This window comes from Equus przewalskii, chromosome 2 (genome assembly GCF_037783145.1).
Source record: "Equus przewalskii isolate Varuska chromosome 2, EquPr2, whole genome shotgun sequence".
Classification (NCBI taxonomy): domain Eukaryota; kingdom Metazoa; phylum Chordata; class Mammalia; order Perissodactyla; family Equidae; genus Equus; species Equus przewalskii.
This window is the reverse complement of record NC_091832.1, coordinates 43,837,971-43,860,204: the sequence shown is the minus strand read 5'-3', so window position 1 is coordinate 43,860,204 and position 22,234 is coordinate 43,837,971. Positions and strand designations below refer to the sequence as shown.

At 42.7% G+C, this 22,234-nt stretch overlaps 1 protein-coding gene across 43 annotated transcripts in view; it reads left to right on the top strand.

The window, feature by feature from the left end:
- The first annotated feature begins 252 nt into the window (after nt 1-252).
- Nucleotides 253-22,234, top strand: part of CAMTA1 (calmodulin binding transcription activator 1) — an 853,189-nt gene continuing 831,207 nt past the window's right edge. For 28 of the 43 annotated variants that reach the window (XM_070610969.1, XM_070610946.1, XM_070610968.1 and 25 more), the window contains exon 1: nt 253-460. In XM_070610969.1, coding sequence (XP_070467070.1) covers nt 416-460 — 45 coding nt within the window. In that variant the 5' untranslated portion in view covers nt 253-415. Of the gene's footprint in view, nt 461-10,936; nt 11,001-22,234 lie in introns of all 43 variants that reach the window. The other 15 variants (XM_070610979.1, XM_070610981.1, XM_070610980.1 and 12 more) reach the window with 2 other exon arrangements.

Genomic DNA, 22,234 nt, shown 5'->3' with positions numbered 1-22,234 from the left:
CAATCAAGACGCCACATCTCGGCCTCGAGGAAATATTCCGTGTCGGCCCCTTCCTGATTGGACAGGTCTTTCGGGCCCTGGCCACTGGGAAGCTTTGTTTAGGTCTGGAAGGCGGGCTTTCCTGGGAGTGGGTGGGGAGGGGGCGTTGATTCTTGACCAATCCTTTCATTCCGTTGGGTGGTGACCAGCCAATGGGCCGGATGGATAGGACGCTCCTCCCGGAGAGTAGTGAGACCCCTGGTGCGGGGCTATTGGTGGCGGGAGCGATGAGTGGCAGCCGCGCGGCCCAACGGGCGCAGTGCGTGGGCCGCGGGGCGGGGCCAGGGAGGGTGCGCGGCGGCGGCGGGGTGGCTGGGCCGGCGGCGGCGGCGGTACGAGGCGCGCGCTCGGGGTCCCGGTCGCGAGGAGGAGGAGGATGTGGCGCGCGGAGGGGAAATGGCTGCCGAAAACAAGCCGGAAGGTAAGAGCCGGAGCGTGAGGGGCCGGGGGCGGCGCGGCGGGCGGCGGGACCCGGCCCCGCCGGACATCCCGGGCATCAGCGGCGCCGGGCGGGAGCGCGGGGGCGCGGCGGTGGTGGCGGCGGCGGGCGGGCGGGCGCCCCGGGCCGGGGAGGGGGCGGCGGGTGGAGGGGCGGAGCGCGGCCGGGTCCTGAGGTGACTCGCGGGGCGGCGGAGCGCGGCGCCGCGCACCCCCACCCGGGGGCGGTCTGGGGCCGGCGGGGCGGGGGGCCGGCGGGCGGGGGCCGGGCCCAGCGAGGAGGAGGAGCCGGCGGAGGGAGGGCCGGCGCCTCCCCCACCCGGACCGGGCATCCCCGCCGCTCCCGGGCCCGGCGCGGCCCCCGCCCCCGGCCCCCAGCGCCGGGCCCAGGGGGGCCGCGGGGCGGAAAGTTTATCCGCCTCAGGCCCCCACCGGCCCCGCGCCCCACTGCCCCGGGCCGGTCCCCGTCGGGGCACGGCCGGCGCTCATCCTCGCCGCCCCTGTCTCTCGGGTGGCAGGGCCAGGCGGACTCAGTCCAGCATCAGCCTCGAGCCCCGTGGGCGCCTCCCAGCGCCGGCGGGGGTCCCCGCGCTTCTCCCCACCAGGGGGACCCCCTCCTGCTGAACGTCCCCGGGCAGAAGGGCCTCGTGTGACCCCTCCCCCTCCCTTTCCTGGGAGGGGGCCTGCGCAACATCCCCGCCCCTGGCAGTCGTTCTCCTCCGACTCTTGCTTGCCCTTGCCCCTCTCGCAGCCAGGAGGGTGGGGTCTCCACACTCCCTTGCCCTTTACCTTCTGTGACCCTGATCCTTCTTTGGCCAAGGGGTCCGTCTCATTCTTTCATCTTCTGTGGAGTCTTTTGGGGCCTCCGCACTCCATTTATTGACCCTTTTGCCAGGACAAGGGGACTCGGGCTACCCATGTTCTTCCCTCACCCAGTGGATAGTGGGGGCCTGTGCAGCTCTGAAGTCATTCTAAATAGGAAAGCAGATACTTCTTACAGATTAGGCACACTTTCCTGGGTTAGGGTGAGCTCATTTCCTGAACACCCTTTGAGTTGCCCTTTTTTTCCTATGGGAGAAACTGGACATTCCCGGGCGCGTTTCCCCATTTGTCTAGCTACTCTAACGTGTTCTCTTTCCTTAGAGTTCCTTGTTTAGTGGAGGGTGGGTGCCCCATCAAATGTAGGGCAAGGTTTCTATTGTGCCTAGTATTTGGGTAAGAAGGGGCCACGGTAATTACTCCTATGGCTGAGGAAAACCAGGGTATAATTTTGCTTCCAGTTTTCTTTGGCCTCTTAGGTGGGGGCAGCATTCACCAGTTGACGCTGCCCCACCAGGAGGAGGGTCATGTGCCCTTGTTTTTTGGTGTTCTGATTACTGTCTTCTGTGCACTAAGAACCAGTCTTTGTACATGCTACATTCAAGAGTCTTTGAATCGTCCCTGGAAATAAACTTCCCATTTCTTTTTTAAGAGAACTCGTATCCTCCTTATGGTTTCTGTTTCCCAGTCAGCCATATTTAGTGAGCCTGTTACCTTGACTTTTTCTAATTTTCTTAAATTGTGTTCCTGTTGGCTGGGTAAGAAGAAGCCATATGCCTTTCCATCCAGAAAAGGGAGTGTAGACACCCATGTCGCCCACGTGCCATTCGGGAAGAGGTTGCCAATGTGCTCCTTGTTGTACTAGAACCTTCCTTTGGCCCTCGTGTTGTGTCTGGTGGGATCCAAACATTTCTTTCAATCTTGCAGCTTTCAGGTGAAGGGGAAATTTGGATGCTTTCTATTTTTTGCTGTTCTAGTTCTCTTTTGGTGAAAAAGATTATCATGATGGTGTACATTTGTTTACATATACACACATATAGGCATATATTTGTAGATGAAACCAGATTCATTATATATATACAGAAAGTTGGAAGGGTTAGATGACCATCTATACATTTTGGGTGTATGTGGGGACCTTGAAGTGTAAGAATAAAGATAGGTATTACTGTTGTTGGTAACTCTTCAGGCTTAGAAGAATCAGAAGACTCATTGATAAATGGCCAATTCTTACCACTCTTTCATTTGTCATTTGTACTGTACTGAATAAGCAGAATGACATCCTGAATGTTCCAAGTCCCTGAATACACGAAGTGTAGAGTGCTTGCCGATGCACATCAAAACTTAGGCATTCTGAATTTAGGGGCTGTATTCTCTGCTTGATTCTTCCTAGAGTTTAAAGTTCTTGTCTTGATTTCTTTATTGCCGTGTAGGGGAAAGACATCTCATGTATTTTGGGCAAACAATAGGAGTGGGTGAGAAGAATATGTGTTTCTGTGACAACTAGGAATGAATGGCCATAAATATGTCGCTGTTTTATTTTGGCCGTTTAAATAATTGAGAGAGGTTGGGTACGTTAGGAAAAGGTACCTTTGGAAAGGCCTGTGACACTTCACGAAAGAGTGGGAGGGATTATTCTCCAGGTTTTCCTGAGTGTCACAGTTTGTGTATTTGGTGTTTCCCCTTGGCTCTGGGGTCGGGGAATGATTTGGGCCTCCTCTGGTCCCCTCAGTTCCGTCTCTCAGTAGGCTTAGAATGGTTGCCAGCTGCTGTCACTGAGCAACAGAGTCTTACTTTTTGACAGGCTTCGCTTGGAGCCTCATCCTCCCCAACAAGCTCTGTGAGACTCCGAGCTTTTGGACCTTTAAGCAGTTTTCTAGCAAGGACACTCTCTCCACCTGGATTACCGAGTAAGGAGACAGGGTTATCTGGAGGATTGGTCACATTAGGCTTCGACTTTGGGACTTTGCCCTTCTGTTAATGTGGAGTTGTCCAGTCGGGGGCATAAGACTCGTTGACTGAAAGTAGCGCTTTTGACCTCATTTTCCTCTTTTTTGGTTTTTAAATTTTTTTCTGTTGTTTTTAGTCTGTCTGTATCTATACCCAGTTTGATGCAATTTGTATTTTTAGGGTGTAGTGTTAATGACCCTTGGAAAACAAGAGTTGAATACCTGCTGTGTGTGTTGGAGTGTGCCCAGCAGAGTCATCTCACTTCCAGGGGTGGATCCTTTCCTGCCCTTCTCCACACCACCCACTGCCTTTTGGTGTTTCCCCTGCTAACCGGGGTGCTCCATACAGTGGGCAGTGGAAGGAAAAGGGTACAAGTTGGAGGAACACACTTGAGGTTAGTGTGTAAGGTTAGGTTCCTTTCTTCGAGTTTAGTACGGTTGTGCTTTCTGTGTCACCTGTCCCCATAGGTTACTGGAGATCAGCTTTTCCCTCTTACTCTTCCAGTGCCCAGTGTTCTCTTGTAGTGAGGCTAGATGAGTTCTCTTAACTACTCTTCTTTTTACATCTCTCTGCTAGACGTCACTCTCCTCTCCTTCCCTCTGTCTCCTTCCCCAAGCCTTTTGGACAAGGCTGGGTGACCCATGGATCATCTCTTCCCTTGTCTACTTGAAGTCTTGACTTACCCTGTACCAGGGAAATGTTGAGTTTCTCCATCTCATCATTGAGTGGATTCAGAATGTTGATGTGTACACAGCAACCTCTACTCAAGGTCAGATTTTCCCTCTCAAAAGAGTGGGGCTGCTCTTGCTTGCTCTTTGAGACGTATTTATACATCCTGCTTATCCGCATTTTTCCCTTTTTGTAGTTTTTAGGCTTTCTCCCTAAAATAGCCAGTTCTTTACAGTCAGGTGACATTATTTTAGTTCTCTGTTTATGCTGGGTGTAGCTTGTGTCCCTGGTAGGATTATAATTCTTTCTGGCTGATTTTGAGGTAGCCCGTCTTGTGGCCGAACATTTTTCCCACTCCTTTGTTACTCAGGGCCGTTCTTCATTTCTCATTCCTAAGATGCAGGGAAATAACTCTTTGTGTGCAGTTGTACTTCTTTCTGGTTTCCTTATGGGAAAAACAACAGAAGGGGATGCTCACGTTCTCTTCCTTTCTCCTCATAGTTGTTCCTGTTGCCTCCTTTGTGGGACCTTTGAATTCGTCCTTTTGGAGAGAAGTTCTTATGTCAATATTCCCATCACTGAGCGCATTCATTCCAGAGACCTTTACTGAGCTTCTTATGTGCCTGAATCTGTGGGGTTATGTGACTTTGCTTGAGACCATAGTGGTCTTGTTAGTATGATTTCAGTGTATCTTCTGCTTGTCTTTTATATAGTCTTGTAAGGTATTCTTTTCTGAATTTTAACTGTTTGGATTGTAATCTTTCAAAAATATACTCTGTTAATGTACTATCGCAATGAGCTTTTTCCCCTCCCTGCAGAGTTGGGGTGGTGGAGAGGGTGGAGGGTAGACAGGAGAGGCATTTAACAGCTTTCCCTCGGACTGTGTAGGGGGTGTGTGTGTGTAGAAAAAAGTAGTCAACCTTCTTTCTAATCATCTAGGCATAACTTTTAGGTCATTTAGATAGATGGTTGATTGGAATGCTTGTTTAACATTTGAACAGCAGCATGCTAGGTATTGTATAGAACATGAAATCAGATGCATCCTTTATATAAGGAATTGGTAGAAAAATAATTTTCTCTTATGATTAGCTGGTATGTTTCAGATTATCAGATAGTAAGAACTGTATGAGCTGCTGTTAACATTTTCACTGCCAGGAAGTTTTAATCTAAATTTAATGCCTAATTGTAGTGACCATTCTTAGGCTAGAAATCTGGTATAGTTATCACTGCTTTTATTTATTATGTGACTTTTAATACTTTATACTTTTTAATAGTATGTTATTTGTGTCTTTTTTTTTGATAAATAGCCTCAGATTATTTTTGGATGTAGGGTAGGTATACATAATGATGATGATAATAATAAAGAATTAACCTGAAATGCACTTTTTCATTTCCTCCTATATTAAATCAGATTTTCCCTCCACAGTGTCTGTGGAAACTAATTCCGCTAGCATTTCACTCTTGAGAAGAACTCCTCTTTGGGATTGTTGCAGTATGTGGTTTGGTGTTGTCCTTTATTCAGTGACTATGTGACTGACTTTTTTGTGGTGACAGGTGATGGGTGTATCTTTTGTATTTCCATTATAACAGATCATTTTATGAAATGTTCTGTATCTTCTAGAATCAGTTACCATGCCCTTTTTCTTTTAAATGTTCTAGATGACTTAAATTCTACCTCTCATTTTTTGCCACATAAAGAGATTTCTTTATTGCCTTTGTCATCATTATTATAAAAAAGAATTTGTAGGTCTTCTGTATTCATAGGCTTTCTATCATTCGGTAAAGAGGGGTGCCCACCATTCCAGTTGTTGTGTAGTAAGAGGCAGCGTTACTTTTTGTTTCCCTAAGGATAGGGAGATGGAAGGGGACCTAAGCCACACAGCAAGAATGATATTAGTATTTGTAACTGGATAGCGTCCCGGGGTGAAACACTGTGTCCTTCTAGTATGTGGGCCTCCCCGTGTATGATTTTGAAAGTTTGATTTTGCTGCGTTTAGCCTTCTGTCTCTTTGGCTTGATAATGGTAAATTTCTTTGGGCAGAGCCAACAGGTATACCACTTCATCTGGGGCCTGTATTCACAAAGTTGTATGGGGTGGTCTAATGTTACTTTGCCTGTTATAATACTGTCTTTAGTCTTTGGTGTGTTTGAGGGTGAGAGTAAGGAGTGTTCTTGCTCTCTACTTCTTTGTCCGTATAACATGATTGGTCATTCACTCTGTTTTCTAGATTACAGTGTGTAATCTATCTTTCTTTTCTTTTTCTTTTTGAATACCTAATCAGGTTCAGGATATAGGTTGATCAGACACTATCAGATCCTTTTATTTTGTGCCATCCATGGATGTAGTGTCCATCAGTCCTGTGGTTTAGATGTCACCATCTGTCATTAGAAAGAGGGGCTTGTAAACATATAGATGGTCTTCCACTCCGTGATATTTGTCATGTATTTGTAAGAAAGTATTTCTCTGTATATATTGACAAATGGACAGCAGTCCTCGATTTTTTTATATGGTGGGACAAAGTAAAAGGTGTCTTTTTGCCATCTGTATGCTGGCTGTGTATTTCTAAGGTTGTATCGCATCTCTGCTTTAAACGCCATTGCTTGTAGAAGGTCATGGGCCTCCTTGTGTAGAGATCGGTAATGCTTCCTGAGCATTTTCTTAGCTTATTACCCTGGACTGAAAAAGAAATATTATGTACCCCACTGCAAAGAGAGGCCAAGTGTCAGCCACATTACTTCCTTTTTCACTCTTTTTTAGAGGATTGTTCATTTACTTTCAACTGATTGACATATCATAAGATGGAATGACCAGAGAGATATTTTTTTAATGGTTCTTCTACATTCACCCCAATATTTTGCTTATTCTTGATAGAGTTCCATGTTCTCTTAGACGTGAGTTCTTTGCTCACTTGGAAAAGTATGGTCACATTTTTGTTTTTCAGATTTAGCCAAGCCTTTCAAGTCATGTAACATATCCCTTTCTGAGACTGAGCAGACTAGCAGAGAGTGACTGCGAGGGAGATGTGCTGGTTTGGGGCTGTTTTCCTCACTCTGCTCTCGGCAGTATGGTTCCATAGTTACAAGTGCACAAAGTGACATGCATTGTAAGAAATGTTTGCGACTGTGTGCTTAACAGTTTTAACCATGTTACTACCTGGAGACTAATTAAGTGGCTTACTCTCATCACTAATCTCACTTCCTAATGTCATCCAAAATATCTCTCCCTGCCTTCTCTCCAAAAAAAAAAAAAAAAAAATCCAGAAACAACAATCATAACAAAATCCCCCCAAATTCCACGAAGGCCAGCTCTGACTGCTCCTACCCCATGGTTCAGCCACTAGCTTTCGACATGTTGCTTAATTCATAGTTTTTGTATATACAGTTTTCAATGGGGGTGACAAGTGAAAAGCCTTTTGGAACACATAGCATTCAGTTATTTCACAGACCACTCATTGTCTCTTATTTTCCTTATCAATTCCCATAAGGTAAGATTATGTATTTAGTCACTTAAAAACACTTGCAAAGTGGATTATTTTTCCTCTTTTATTTTCACCTAACCATTGGAATGAATACTGGAATTTGTCTTTTCATAATAATAGTAAATTACCGCATCTCTGCTTTTGTGTTCAGCATCTGTGAGAAGATGGGGAGTTAACTCTGAGTAACGGCAGAAGACTCGTCAGGACTTTCTCTGTAGCCTGTGCGTTATTGTGGAGATAGTTTATACTTTCAGCTAAATCTGTCTGTAACGAGTGAGAAACCAGATATTTAAGTTTATTTAATCCTTTCTGTAGTGTACATTTAACAAGATGCATCTGTATGTTATAGTAGAATGGTACATACATACAACCAGAGGTGCTGTTGCACTAATAAAAAAGAAAAAAAACAAAGCCTTTATTTCTGGTTTTGAAAAATAGGTATTATCTTTTTTTGCTTCATCAGGATTGATTTAGATTGCCAGGAAGCATTTCTGAAGGTGTAGAATACAATCAAGAATCTTTTTAAAACTTAGATTTGGTTTTTAATCTTGTCTGAAGAGTCATTTCTGAGGATGTATGTGCCCCATTGGATTTCTGGGGCACTTGGATATCAAACCACTTGGAAGCAATAAAAAATTGGTGGAAAGTGTGAAATTATCAAATAGAAAGAAAAAAGTTACAATAGTGAAGAAGTTACCCATGTATTTTAAAAAATAATCTGAAAGTGATGATTGGAAGTATAAATTCAGATATTCTCTGGAAAAATGGAATGTTGATATGGTTACCATGTTGAAATAGGCACATATACCTACTGTATAAAGAACACTCCCAAAATGGGGATGTTTAGAAGATAAAGAAGTTGATGGAATTGGTTATTTAAAAATGTTTTTTTCTTTTTTCAAAAAGTTATTGAAATAAAATAACCCTTCTTAGTGAAGAAAATGTAAACTTTAATGGAAGTTCACTGGAATGAAACATTTAAAAAGTGAAGATTGAAGATAAGGATTTTTTATTGTGAATCCACAAGGGGGTAGTGATGTTCTGTCAAAGATATTTGTGGTGGAAATGTGAGATGATCTCTTTGAACATTGTAGATTTACAGATAAAACTGGTATGTTTGCATTTTAACTTAATAAGATCTTCTTTTTAAAATGTTTATTGGCAAAATTATTTATTGCTTAAATTAAAAAAAAAATCCATTTTGGGTGAATGGTTATTTTAAGCCACATGAATGGTAAAGAAGACAGAATGTTCTTGTAGTTTTGTGGTTTGGAGAGGTTACCAAGGATCTAAGGGTCACTTATTTTCTAAGAATGTAATAATCTTAAATTTCCTGGGAAGCACTAGGAATCTAGGAATCAGTTACTTAAGTGTCCTGAATAAAAAGATTTTAGTAAGTTGTGTCTAAACTTTATAGAAGTTTGTATGTGGTACTAGTTGGATTTTCAGTTCTGCCAAGAGATGAAAAATTTGAACAATCCACACTAGTAGCTGCTTTTAATAGTTTTAGGTAAATCAAATTTTTATAATCTTTTTTATTAGTTTATATTACATCATTAGATAAAAGCATTTTTTCCCTCTCACTTAAACATTCCAGTAGCTTGCCTGAGGTCACTGAGTCCCACCCCATTGTATTCACAATTGCTTAAAATTAGACGTGGTATGGCAATGCCAGCTGGTTTTCATTGAAGACCTAAAACTATGTTTGGATGAGATGGCACATGATGGGAGAAAGATTTAAGGTGGGGATGGGACTGTGTTCTGCTTTAGAGACACAACTAACCATATCTTTTTTTTTTTAAAGATTGACACCTAAGCTAACAACTGTTGCCAATCTTTTTTTTTCCTTTTTTCTGCTTTATCTCCCCAACCCCCACCTCTACCCCCTCCCCGTACATAGTTATTTATCTTAGTTGTGGGTCCTTCCAGTTGTGGCCTGTGGGACGCCACCTCAATGTGACCTGACGAGCAGTGCCATGTCCGTGCCCAGGATCCGAACCCTAGGCCACCACATTGGAGCGCACGAACTTAACCACTTGGCCATGGGGCCAGCCCCCGCCCTTTTTTTTTTTTTTGAGGAAGTTTAGCCCTGAGCTAACATCTGCTGCCAATCCTACTCTTTTTGCTAAGGAAGATTGGCCCTGAGCTAACATCTGTGTCAATCTTCCTCTATTTTTTTTTTCCTTTTTAAAGATTTTATTTTTTATTTTTTCCTTTTTCTCCCCAAAGTCCCCCGGTACATAGTGGTATATTCTTCGTTGTGGGTTCTTTTAGTTGTGGTATGTGGGACGCTGCCTCAGCGTGGTTTGATGAGCAGTGCCATGTCCGCGCCCAGGATTGAACCAACGAAACACTGGGCCGCCTGCAGCGGAGCGCACGAACTTAACCACTCGGCCACGGGACCAGCCCAATCTTCCTCTCTTTTATATGTGGGATGCCTGCCACAGCATGGCTTGATAAGCGGTGCCATGTCCTCACCGGAGATCCAAACTGGTGAACCCCAGGCCGCCGAAGTGGAGTGTGTGAACTTTACGCCTGGGACCAGCCGCCAATCATATCTTTTGAAAATTTTACTTGTAACAATAGTATGAAACAGTTCCATGGTTTAGAAGTTATCTTGTTTGTGGCTTATACATTGTGTATTTTTCATTTTTGGTCTAGGGTAAAGGTTGTTAATACAGTTTTTCTCTCTTTCCCCTTCCCTTATTCTGAGCAGGGGCTTTTTCTGTTTCATCTCCTTCACTAAATGGCTGATGATTTAACATCGGTTCCTCACAGACTACCCTAAGCTCTGCTGGGAGCTGAACTATGACGTCAGCATTTTCATTCATGAATTTCATTCTTCTAAATCTCTTTTTGTGTTTTGTATTCCTGAGCTGACTTCTGGCACACGCGCAAATCAGTTTACCATCAGTCAGCCCATAAATCAGCGATAAAAGGTAAAACAAAAGATAAGACACTGGAGTTGTTTTGATAGAGCTAGAGTTGCTCATGCTGATTTGCATCAGTGTAGTTTGGACAAGGTTTCTGGCGAAACAGATTGAAACCTAAAAACAGTCAGTTTAATTATCTCATGATTTTGTGGATTGAGCTGTGTTGTGAACATATTGACACTACATTTTTGTTCTCCCATGAAGTTCAGAGTGCTATGCTGTAGCTCCTTTGTTTTAAAGTGGCATTTCTGTTGTAATTTGACTAAATTGGAGGATTCTCCTTTATTTCAGAGAGGGTAGGCCTGGAGATAAAATTATGTTCTGTTCAGATTACGCTTGGAATGCATTTGGACTTTGGGGTGGGGGCATTTTGTTTCTCTTGAAATATTTTAAATAACATTATTGTTTGAGATTTGCATTTTCAATATGTTTTGTTATTATTATGTAACTAGCATAGCATCCCTTGTGTTGGAGTTAGGTTTCCTCTCCTCTAGATTGTACACTCTTGTAGCTGTTGCCTCCGGTTTCTCCTCCAGGGAGGTCACTGCTTGTAATTTAGTGCTGCGTGAGAGCAGTTTTTGAAGAAATCTTATTTGGAGTTTTCCTCTACAGGGCCGAGTTTGAGGCTGAGCCTCCAGCGTATGGCATCTTTCGAGCCTCCTGTAGTTGATGAATGGTGAGCTTTAAAAAAGTTCATTTTTTCTGCTTTCTTGTTTCTTTTTGACTTTCTAGGTATTTAATTGCCAAGAAACGTTTAGAAATAAGGTGTGTTATATTTGGAAGTCATTTTAGCTCAGTTACAGTTATGGTTAGAGTAGACGATTTGAACTGCAGCTATTTTGACTGATACCCAGTGTTACTCCTGAGATGACTCTTTAAACCTCATGACAACGTGGATACCATCTCCTCCCACCCTTAAGTGAAACGAGAGCTTTGTGTTGTCTGAAGGGGAGCAGAGGTCTTTGGTCTTGTCTTTAGCTTTCTCCGTTAAGTAGATGCTCTAAGAAGAACATAAGAGCAGATAGACGTGAATAAGCATTTGAAGATGACTTAAATGATGTTTATTATTTTCTCTAAGAACTAAATTCTTTTAAAATTATTTAAATATAATTTCTAGGAAGGAATCTAATTGTAAATACTTGAAGAAAGGAATATTTCATGGTAGAGGGTCCCTGTAAACACTCCCTAATTTTCAAAACTGTACCACTGTTGTATTTATGAAAAGTTATGGTGTTTTTTTTCTTTTTTAAAGATTGGCCCTGAGCTAACATCTGCCAATCATTTTCTTTTTTCTTCTCCCCAAATCCCCCCAGTACATAGTTGTATATTCTAGTTGAAGGTCCTTCTAGTTCTTCTGTGTGGGATGCCGCCTCTGCAGGGCTTGATGAGTGGTGCTAGGTCCATGCCCTGGGTCTGAACCGGCTTAACCCTGGGCCACTGAAGCCGAGCACTTGACTTTTAACCACTCGGCCACGGGGCCGGCCCCGAAAAGTTAACGGGTTTTGATGTCAGATTTCAAAATATTGGGAAAACTAGTTGTAGTGTCAGCATTACCATTTTTGTCTTCGCCTGAGCCAAACAATACTAGATGAGTCCTTGGGCCGTGAAGGCCTAGGTTTCCTAGTGGCTTTTAGAACAAGCTCACTGTGATTCCCAGCTCATCCTCTTCTCTTTCAATAGCCAGGAACATTGGTGAATGGGACCAGGGACCCCAGCTAGAGGTGTATTTTCTGCTGTCCTTGCTGCCACTTGTGTAGGCCAGGTGCTAGACGCCTCTTTCCTTGGCCTCTGCAACCTTCTCTTCCTTCCTTGATACTGTTTTATCGCTCTTGATTCTGGCTCAGCTTCTCATCTTGTTTTTCCCAGACCTCAGCTCTGGTATAATGTTAGTTGGTATAATTTTGAGGGGATTCGTGTATTGGGTAAAGGGTTGTCCTAGTGATGACCTCTAAAGTTCCTTTCCATTCTGACTTATTATAAGAAAATGAAGTTGAATGTATGGAATTTTGCTTTATGGCTTCTTTTGCTGGTATGCAGCTATTCTCTTCTGCCTAACTGTCTCTTTTCTTTTTGAGGTGCTTGCTCCAGGTCAAGAATTAAAACGTTGGCTCAAGCCATGTAGGAGGAATTTGAACTATAGTCACTGAGGGGCCTCCTTTCTGGTGTATGTAGAGGGCTTAATTTTTTAGATGTGTTTAACACATTGCAAGTGTTAAGTTTAAAAAATTGTAAAAGTTGTTAAAGATGCACAGCACAAAAATGTTCCTTCTGCTTGGTTATTCCCTATGACACATTTCAGGTCTTTTATTCTGATATGGATGAGAGTTCATAGTTTTGGAAAAATAGACTTAAATAATGTATGATGACATGAAAAAGTGTCTGCTCATCTCAGACTTTTTATGTTTAAGGTACTATTTATATTCATTTAGTTGTATTTTCTGGAGTTGATTAATATAAGTGTTATTAAAATGTATTGATTGCCAGTAGGTCAGTAAATAAGACTCTTTCTATTAAGAAACCCATCTGGATTGGGGAGTTTTAGTATGTCCGCTATGATAGATTGTATAGGGTCTGTGCTTGGGCGTACTTCCTGGGGTGCTACAGGTCTTGCATTTGGAGAGGCCTTGAATATAACCTAATTGATAACTTGAATATAACTTAATCCAAAGTTTCTTTCAAATTTAAAGATACTGAGGGACAAGTTAAAGTGCGCAGTGTTCTCCCTTCTGTCTCTGCCATTGTGAAATGTGCTGGCTGAATTATTTGCTTTGACAAAGCTTCTGATGGAGGTCTCTTCCCCATTTAATTTTATTGATAGAGGCTGTTGTGCTTAAAAAGAGAGCTATAACAAGCAGAAGGTGGTGAGTGGGTACTCAAAAGTTTTGAAGTACTTTCTTTCTTCCTAGGGTCCTCCAAAAATTGATCATAGATTACTTGACCAAATTCAAGGCCCAGGGATTTATTCCAGGCGTTCTGGGAGTTGAGGAACAGCACTCTTTCTCTTCTGAATGTGATTATTCTACATATGACCCCTTGTCGCTTGTATGGGTGTCTTCTGATGCAAATCTGGTGATAGTGGCAACCTTTCTGACTGGGCTGAATATCTTTGACAGCTGTTATCTGTCCTCTCCAGGTATTTATAGTCTCCAGCCTCTGTGGCCATGTCTAGAGGAACTGGGGATGAATTTAGCTGCTCTGGGACTGCTCCAAGTTGTTGCGGATGTTCTCTGCCACTTTCTTCGCCAGCCTACCACAGTACCACCTCAGATGAGGGTCTTTGCCCTTGTCATTTGATGAAAGAGCATAGGCAAAAGTCATTTATTTAGTAAGAATGAAAAAATCATGGTTTTCAGAATTCTGTTAAAAATAAACAAGAGTTTTTGATGATGGTGCACAACAGTGTGGATGTACTTAATGCTTCTAAATTGTGTACTCAAAAAGGGTTAAAATGGTAAATTTTATGTATATTTTACCACAATTTAAAAAAAACCCTCCAAATGGATTCAAAACCTAATGAGAAAAATAGCTGTAGAGTCCTAACAGTAAATATATGGCAATATTTTCCTTACCCCAAGGTGGGAGATTGTGCCTTGAATAAAATGTCAAAATCTCACTCTCTCTCACAGACACACAAACACACACACACCCAAAAAATAAATAAACAATGGTAATCAGGCCTTTGGGATTCATTTATACAGAAAGTGCACACTAGGGCACTTGATGTCAGGGAGGGTAATCAGGCCCTACTTTAGTTAGAGCGGTTTTGATTGCAGGGGACATAGGCTACTCAAGTTAGTTAAGTGAAGGTGGTTTTTTTGTTTTTTTTAAGATTTTTTTATTTTTTTCCTTTTTCTCCCCAAAGCCCCCCGGTAAATAGTTGTATATTCTTCGTTGTGGGTCCTTCTAGTTGTGGTATGTGGGACGCTACCTCAGCGTGGTCTGATGAGCAGTGCCATGTCCGCGCCCAGGATTCGAACCAACGAAACACTGGGCCACCTGCAGCGGAGCGTGTGAACTTAACCACTTGGCCATGGGGCCAGCCCCCTGAAGGTGGTTTTTGTATAAGAGCAGAAGGAGTCTCAGCTTCCCAGGATAGAAACTGAAGTGCAGCTGGACAGTCTGGGAGCTGGACCTGGAGAGTCTGAAGTAGACTTTTCCTCTGGAGACCCCTTGGGCTGAGCTGGGATCTCTTCTGGGAGACCATGCCTCTCATCTCTGCTGTTCCTGTTTCTCCTTGCAGATGAGATTTCTCCACTTACATGTAGCTTCCTTCCTCCACCATAATTTTCACGTAGTTGTGGCCTGCTGTGGCTCCCATCATGGATCCTGTGTGTCCTGACTCTAGTTTCAGTGCTCACCGTCATCTGACTCTAGTCTCTATAGCCCGTATTTAAAATACTCAAGATAGAGAATTGGACTAACTCCTCTTAGCCAGTTGCTTTGCTTCCATAGGCCAGGTCTTCACCCTGGTCCTGTCAACTGTGAAGGGGTTGGTTAGGATCCGTTGGCCTGCTGATCATTTAGAGGGCCTTAGGGTGAAAGGAGATTGTGTGACAAGGGGACTGTAGCAGGGAGTCCTGGCATCTCAAACTGTCTCCATCAACTAGTGTAAAAGAAAGAATATTGATTCCAAAATGGATTTCTTATGTTCAGTTGCTATAGTGAGTACATTTTTTGCAGAGAAAATGTTCATTGTAGCTATAGATAGGAGGCCAAGCGTCCTCAGTCAGCCAGGCGGGTGTGTGTGAATAAGTCAGTAATGGGTGTAATAACTGTCCTAAGGCTGTGCTTTGAGCAGCGGTGAAGCAGGCAGGACGCACTGGAACCTGATGGTCTGTGCAGTCTTTGTCCTTTGTGGGTTCTCAGGTAGAATCAGGCAAGTTTGGGGAATGTCAGTGTCATCTGAGGTTTTCCACAGTTCAGATACTTGAGTGAGCTTCCTCGCTTTCCCCTTCGTTGTGGACAGTAAACTTGAAAGGTTGGAAACGTTCATCCTTAGTAAGAAAGGTAGACGTTGCCTCAGAAGAGGGGATCTAGGGGGAAGAAAACAGGAAACAGTCTCTGTTGAAGTGTATGGGGCCACCTGTGTGCGCTCTCGTTTGCCTTTTCTTTGATATATCCTTCCTGCCTCTAATCTCTGGTTTTTCTTGATTTCTCATCGTAGAAGAAGGAAACAATTACAGTAGACGGGTGGAAGACTGAAACAACAGTAGTTTGGAGGTACTATGTGAAGGGCGAGTAGCCTGGACACCATCAAATTCTCTGAATATACGGCTCCTTAGTAATTGATGTTTTATGGTGATGACCTTGAGTATATTCAGAAAAGCAGTACTGCCTAGTATGTTCTGCTTAACAAAAGAGAAAAGTATATAATGTGTTAAAGAAACATAAAATCAACAAAGTAATTGTTAGTAGTTAAAGGGATTTGACTCCTTTTTTAAATACTTTATTGAGATATAATTCATATACCATAAAATTAAGCCTTTTAAAATATACAATTCACTGGTTTTTAGTTTATTTAGACAGTTGTGCAACTATCACCACCATCTAATGCCAGAACATCTTCACTTGACAAAGAAACCTCTACCCGTTAGTAGCTCTGACTTTATGGGTTTACTTATTCTGGACATTCCATATAAATGAACTCCTACAATATGTGGCCTTTTGTGACTGGCTTCTTTCCCTTAGCATAATGTTTTCAAGGTTCGTCCACATTGAGGATATTTCAGAACTTCATTCCTTTTATGGTGCAATAGTATTCTGTTGTATAGATATACCATATTTTATTTATTCGCCAGTTGATGGCCATTTGATTTATTTTTACTTTTTGGCTATTATAAATAATGCTGCTATGAACATTTGTGTACATGTTTTTGTGTGGACATATGTTTTCATTTCTCTTGGGTATGCATACTTGGGAATGGAATTGGTGGGTCATATGGTAACTCTGTGTTTAAGTTTTTGAGGAACTGCCTGTTTTCCCGAGTGGCTGCAGCCTATTACATTCTTACCAGTAGCAGTTGAATGTTCCAATTTCTCCACATCCTTGCTAACACTTGTTACTGTCTGTCTTTTTGATTATACACATTCTTGTGGAAGTGAAGTGGTATCTTACTGTGGTTTTGATTTGCATTTCCCTTATGGCTAATGATGTTGAACATCTTTTCATGTGCTTTTTGGCTATTTGTATATCTTCTTGGAGAAATGTCTCTTCAAGTCCTCTGCCCATTTTTTTTTTTTTAAGATTTTATTTTTTTCCTTTTTTTCCCCGAAGCCCCCCGGTACATAGTTATATAGTCTTCATTGTGGGTTCTTCTAGTTGTGGCATGTGGGACACTGTCTCAGCGTGGCTTGATGAGCAGTGCCATGTCCGTGCCCAGGATTGGAACCAACGAAACACTGGGCCGCCTGCAGCGGAGCGCGCGATCTTAACCACTTGGCCACGGGGCCAGCCCCCCCTGCCCATTTTTGAATTGAGTTTAGTTTTTTGGCTGTTGAGTTTTAGGCCTTCTTTATGTATTCTGGATATCAGTCTCTTATTAGACATATGATTTGCTATTTTTCCCATTCTGTGGGTTATCATTTCACTTTTTTGAGTGTCCTTTGAAGCACAGAAGTTTTACATTTTAAGTTCGATGTTTCTGTGTTTTCATTTGTTGCTTAAGCTTTTGCTTATGCTTTTGTAATTAAGAAACCATTGCCTAATCCAAGGTCATGAAGATTTACACCTATGTTTTCTTGTAAAAGTTTTGTAGTTTTAGCTCTTACATTTAGGTCTCTGATTCATTTTTAATTGATTTTTGTATATGTTGTGAGATAGCCAGGCTTCCAGCTTCATTCTTTTGCACGTGAATATATAGTTGACCCAGCACCATTTGTTGAAAAGACCATTCTTTTCCCATTGAAGAATCTTGGCACCCTTGTCAAAAATCAGTGGACCGTATATGTGTGGGTTTAATTTTGGAGTCTTGATTCTAATCCACTGTTCTATATGTCTGTCCTTATGCCAATACCACACTGTTTTGATTACTGTAGTTTTATAGTAAGTTTTGAAATTGGGAAGTGTCTGTCCTCAACTCTGTTCTTTATTTTTCAAGATTGTTTTGGCTCTTCTGGGTCCCTTGAATTTCCATATGAATCTTAGGGTCAGCTTGGTAATTTCTACAAAAAAGGGAGTTTTGGTATTGATAAGGATTATGTTAAATCTGTGGATTGATTTGGGGAGTTTAAATCATTTTGTTGATCTGCTATTTGCTTGGGAACTACTGGCTAACTCAAGTACCTAAGCATCTTGGCTTAAAAAAAAATACTGTGGAAGAGCCAGCCCTGATGACGTAGTGGTTAGAGTTTGGCATGCTCCGCTTTGGTGGCCCGGGTTCAGTTTCCAGGTGCAAAACCCTACCACTTGTCTGTCAGTAGCCATGCTGTGGTGGCAGCTCACATAGAAGAACCAGAAGAACTTAGAACTATCCACAACTATGTACTGGGGCTTTTGGGGGGAAAAAGAAAAAAGGAGGGAGATTGGCAACAGATGTTAGCTTAGGGTGAATCTTTACCTGCAAAAATTAAAAATATATTGTTGTTTTAATTTATTAATACAATAGGCTGCCTTGGTGAAACACTGTAATTCACTGTTAGGCTGGAATTGGACTTTTCAGGTTCCAAGAGAGCAAATAGCTATTTGTATAGCTTGTAGGTTGGCGTCTTGTGGTATGTGTGCTTTTGATGTGAAAGTTTGCTGATCCCTTGCATGTTTAGAAAAAATGTGGTATTCTGGTTAACACGCATTCTGATTAATGGAGAATTAGCAGATTCCATATATGAATGTTTAATTATCACAGAGTTAGAATATGTTACAATAAAATTGTGACATTAAATTTATATAATTGTTACTATTATTATTTTTAGAGTTGTCAGAGGATGTTTTAGGATCTTTTAGTTCTATGGGGGCATGTGAATATCAGTTATTATTATACTCTTAAGTCAGTTCATTTACCCAACAAATAATAATAAGGTGCCAGACACAGAGAAGGATAGACACAGTCCCTGTCCTCATGGAGCAAATGGGGATGTCAACATTAATCAAAGGGCCCTGTGAAATTACAGCTGATACAGTGCTAGGAAGAGATACACGCTCGCTCTCTCTCCTTTTGTGTAGATGGATATATGCTATGACAGCAAGTGCAGTGTGTCGTAAAGGGATTTGACTAATCAAAGAGGTTGGAGGAGGCTTCTTGAACTGAGCTCTGAAGGAAAATGGGAATTGAGGGAAGAATGAGGGAAAGAAGTTCCAGGGAGTCGGATGAACTGGTTGGTGTGATGTGTCAGGGTACTCTGGTAATATTCTGGCTGTTTATAGCTTTTCAGAAAGAGTATCTGAAGACTTGACTCTGGTCTTTACTCTGTCGCTTAAGTGCCTCGTGACTTTGAGCAAGTAACTTAACCCTTCTGAGCTCATTTACTTACTGTTTTTTAATCTTATGAAGCAGTGTATAGCCATTTTTATTTAGAGATACTTATATGAAAAAATACAGAAATCTAGGCTTTTGATTGATTTTATTTATGTAATTCAAAATAATTTTTTTTTCACGACCTTCCATGGTTGATTATTTTGGATTGCAATACTGGCAAATTGAATATTTCTTTGAACATTTTTCCTAGTCTTTGAAATTAGTATTCACTTCAGTTCATACATAGTCCAGAAGCTTCCAGTCTGCAGGGGAGCAGGTAGGGATGTAACTGATTCAAGGCAGGTCATAATGAATGCTGTAATTAGGCACCAGGAGGAATTGGGAAGACTTCTTGAAGGAGGTAGAATTTTACCTGCCATCATTGACGGCAAACATGGTGGTTGGAGGAGAAATTCCAAGTAGAGGAAATGGAGCAAAGGCACACAGCCAGGAGAGTACGGGGGGTGGCTGGAATTCCGGGCATGTGTGGGTAGATGAGCCCAGAAAAATAGGTGGGGGTCAGGTCGTAGGGGCTTGGAAAGTCAGACTCTGGAGTCTGGATTTTATTGCCTCTGCTCTGCGAGAGGCTTTTAGAGTTTTTTTGTCTTTTTTTTTTTTTTAGGCAGAGGAGTGGGATTTATTGGATAAAGTCAGTTCTCCTTTAAGGTGCTAATAAGGGCCACCTGCTTACATGTCCAGCTTCCTCTCCACACTTGAGCCATGTTAAATTCTTTTTCTTTTTTTTTTTAAAGATTTTATTTTTTCGTTTTTCTCCCCAAATCCCCCCGGTACACAGTTGTATATTCTTGGTTGTGGGTCCGTCTAGTTGTGGCATGTGGGACGCTGCCTCAGCGTGTTTTGATGAGCAGTGCCATGTCCGCGCCCAGGATTTGAACCAACGAAACACTGGGCCGCCTGCAGCAGAGCACGCAAACTTAACCACTCAGCCACGGGGCCAGCCCCCATGTTAAATTCTTTTAGATTCTGATTGTGCCAGGGTGCCATGCTTTCTCTTGGTTTTAGGCCTTGTGTGTTGCCACCGCCTTGACTTAGAAGGTGCACCTTCCTTCAAAACATGTGTATACATACATATATGCTCTTCTTTGCTGACGGGCCTTGTCCTCTGGGTTTCACCTTAAATGAGACTTGTCCGAGAAGCCTTCTTGACCTTGTTGCTCTTTTCAGAATATGTTGTGTACCCTTCCTGTGTGCACCGCTAGCACTCTGTGCTTTTCCTGATCATAGCACATTTTGTTTGTATTGGAGTTGCTTGTTTACTCCTATTCTCCGTCAGTTAGATGTACATCTTTTTCTTTTTTTTCTTGCTGGGGAAGATTAGCCCTGAGCTAACGTCTGTGCCAGTCTTCCTCTATTATGTGGGTTGCTGCCACAGCATGGCTGATGAGTGGTGTAGGTCCGTGCCCAGGATCCCAAACCTGGGAACTCGGGCCTCCGAAGTGGAACACCCTGAACTTAACCACTATGCCATGGGGCTGGCCCCTAGATGTACATATTTAGAGGTCAGAGACTTGAGTACTGGGCACCTAGGATGGGCTTGGTAAATTGATTGAATGAATGAATGAGCAAAGAGGAAGGACTGGAGTTGAGAGAAAATTGCTCCTGGCAAGAGTGTCTGTGGCAGTGGGTCAGAGAAAGGAGCTAGCGTGGCTGAGTTGTATGTGTGTGTGAGAGAGAGAATTTTGTGACAGATTGACTGCGGGCCTTGACAGATGAGAAGAGTTGGAGGTAACTCCTAGCTTTCAAACCTCAACAGCTGGAGTTAGGTGAGGCCATTAACTGATACAGAGAATATAGGAGGGATGTGTTTTGGGGAGACTGGATGCAAATGTATCGGTTCTGTTTTAGCTATAATTGGGGTACATAGCATGTATGTATACAATATAACATTGGAAATGTGGTTGAAAGACTAGGAAGGCATTCATATCACCCTGTTTTTCCTTCTTCACTGAACTTTCAGAGGGCAAGAAAGCCCTGGTGATGGAGTCTGTAGAGGTCAGCCTCCTTGGCATGGGGCAGGGTGGGGAAGGGTGGTGAGTAGGTCTGGAGGGGCAAATAGAGATATGCTGGCACTGCCTCTGGTAAAGCATATAAACTTCGTGAAAGTAGGGACCTTGTTTGTCTTGCTCATTGCCATATGTCTTGCCCAGAACAGTGTCCATTGGTTGAAAGAATGAATGAATCAGTTCAAAAGAATTAAGAAAAGTTATAGTAGTGAGTGAAATTGTCATGGGAGAAGAGACGGGACTTGAGGGCAGAAATGTGGTGAATGCTCCATTTAAGTGTCACCAAAGGAGAGAGGACCAGTAAAGACTGAGAGGGAATGGTCAGGGAGGTAGTAGAACAAGAAGAATATGAGGTCAGGGATGCAAAGGGCACAGGGTTGTAAGGAGGTTATCAGTTGTAAGGCTGCAGAGAGTTTGAGTAGAATGAAGACTAAGAAAAAGGTATTAATTTTATCAATTTGATAGTGAGTTGAGAGAATGAGAAAGAGGTAGCTAGAGGGCAGATAATTCTTTCAGATTTTGGTGGTCAGTGCAGAGTGCAAATGATAGTGAAATGATTGATCAAGTCCAAGGTGAGAAAAGAAATTACTGGGACCCGATGGACTGTGGGTATATTGGTTGTCTATTGCTGCTGTAACAAATTATCACAAACTTAATGGCTTAGAACAGGACACATTTATTTTCTGATCCTGTGGTTCAGGAGTTCAGGCAGGGCTTTGCTAGGTCTACTGCTTCAGGGCCTCACAAGCCTTCAGTCAAGGTCTTGGCCAGGGCTGGTGTCTCATTTGAAGGCTTGACTTGGGAAGGATCCTCTTCTAAGCTCCCATTTGAAGGAGTCATTCTTGTGGGCTGTTGGAGTGAAGGCCTCAGTTCCTCGCCACATGGGCTCCTTCAACATGGCAACTTGCTTCATGAGAGCCAGCAGGGGAGAGAGCCTGCTACCAAGACCAAAGGTGTGATCTGTGTTGCCTAATCGTGGAAGTGATGTCCCATCACCTGTGCTGTGTTCTGTTGCTTAGGACCAAGTCACTAGGACCAGCGCACACTCAATGGGAGGAGGTTACACAGGGGTATGTGTGAATCAAGATTTGTGGATCATGGGTGGTCCACCATGAAGTTTATCCACCACAATTGGGAGGGATGATGGCACACTTCTTTAGCAAGAAGCCCTGTAGGATGCAAACGGCAGGATGGGAGTTTTTAGAGAGGGAAGTTTTGGAGGTGAAGTTCCAGATGAAGGTTCGGATACAGTTGTGTTGGTGATCCTTCTCGAGAAAGCTTCCATGCCCTGTCCCTTCATCCCCTAACAAGGGGGGTCGGTGCTTCTTGAAGTGTGCTCTCCTGTTAGATGAATTAACAGACTGTATTATAATTGCCATTGATAAACCCTTCTGTCTTGCTAAAATTGAATTATTTACCAGCAAATTCCTGGCCAG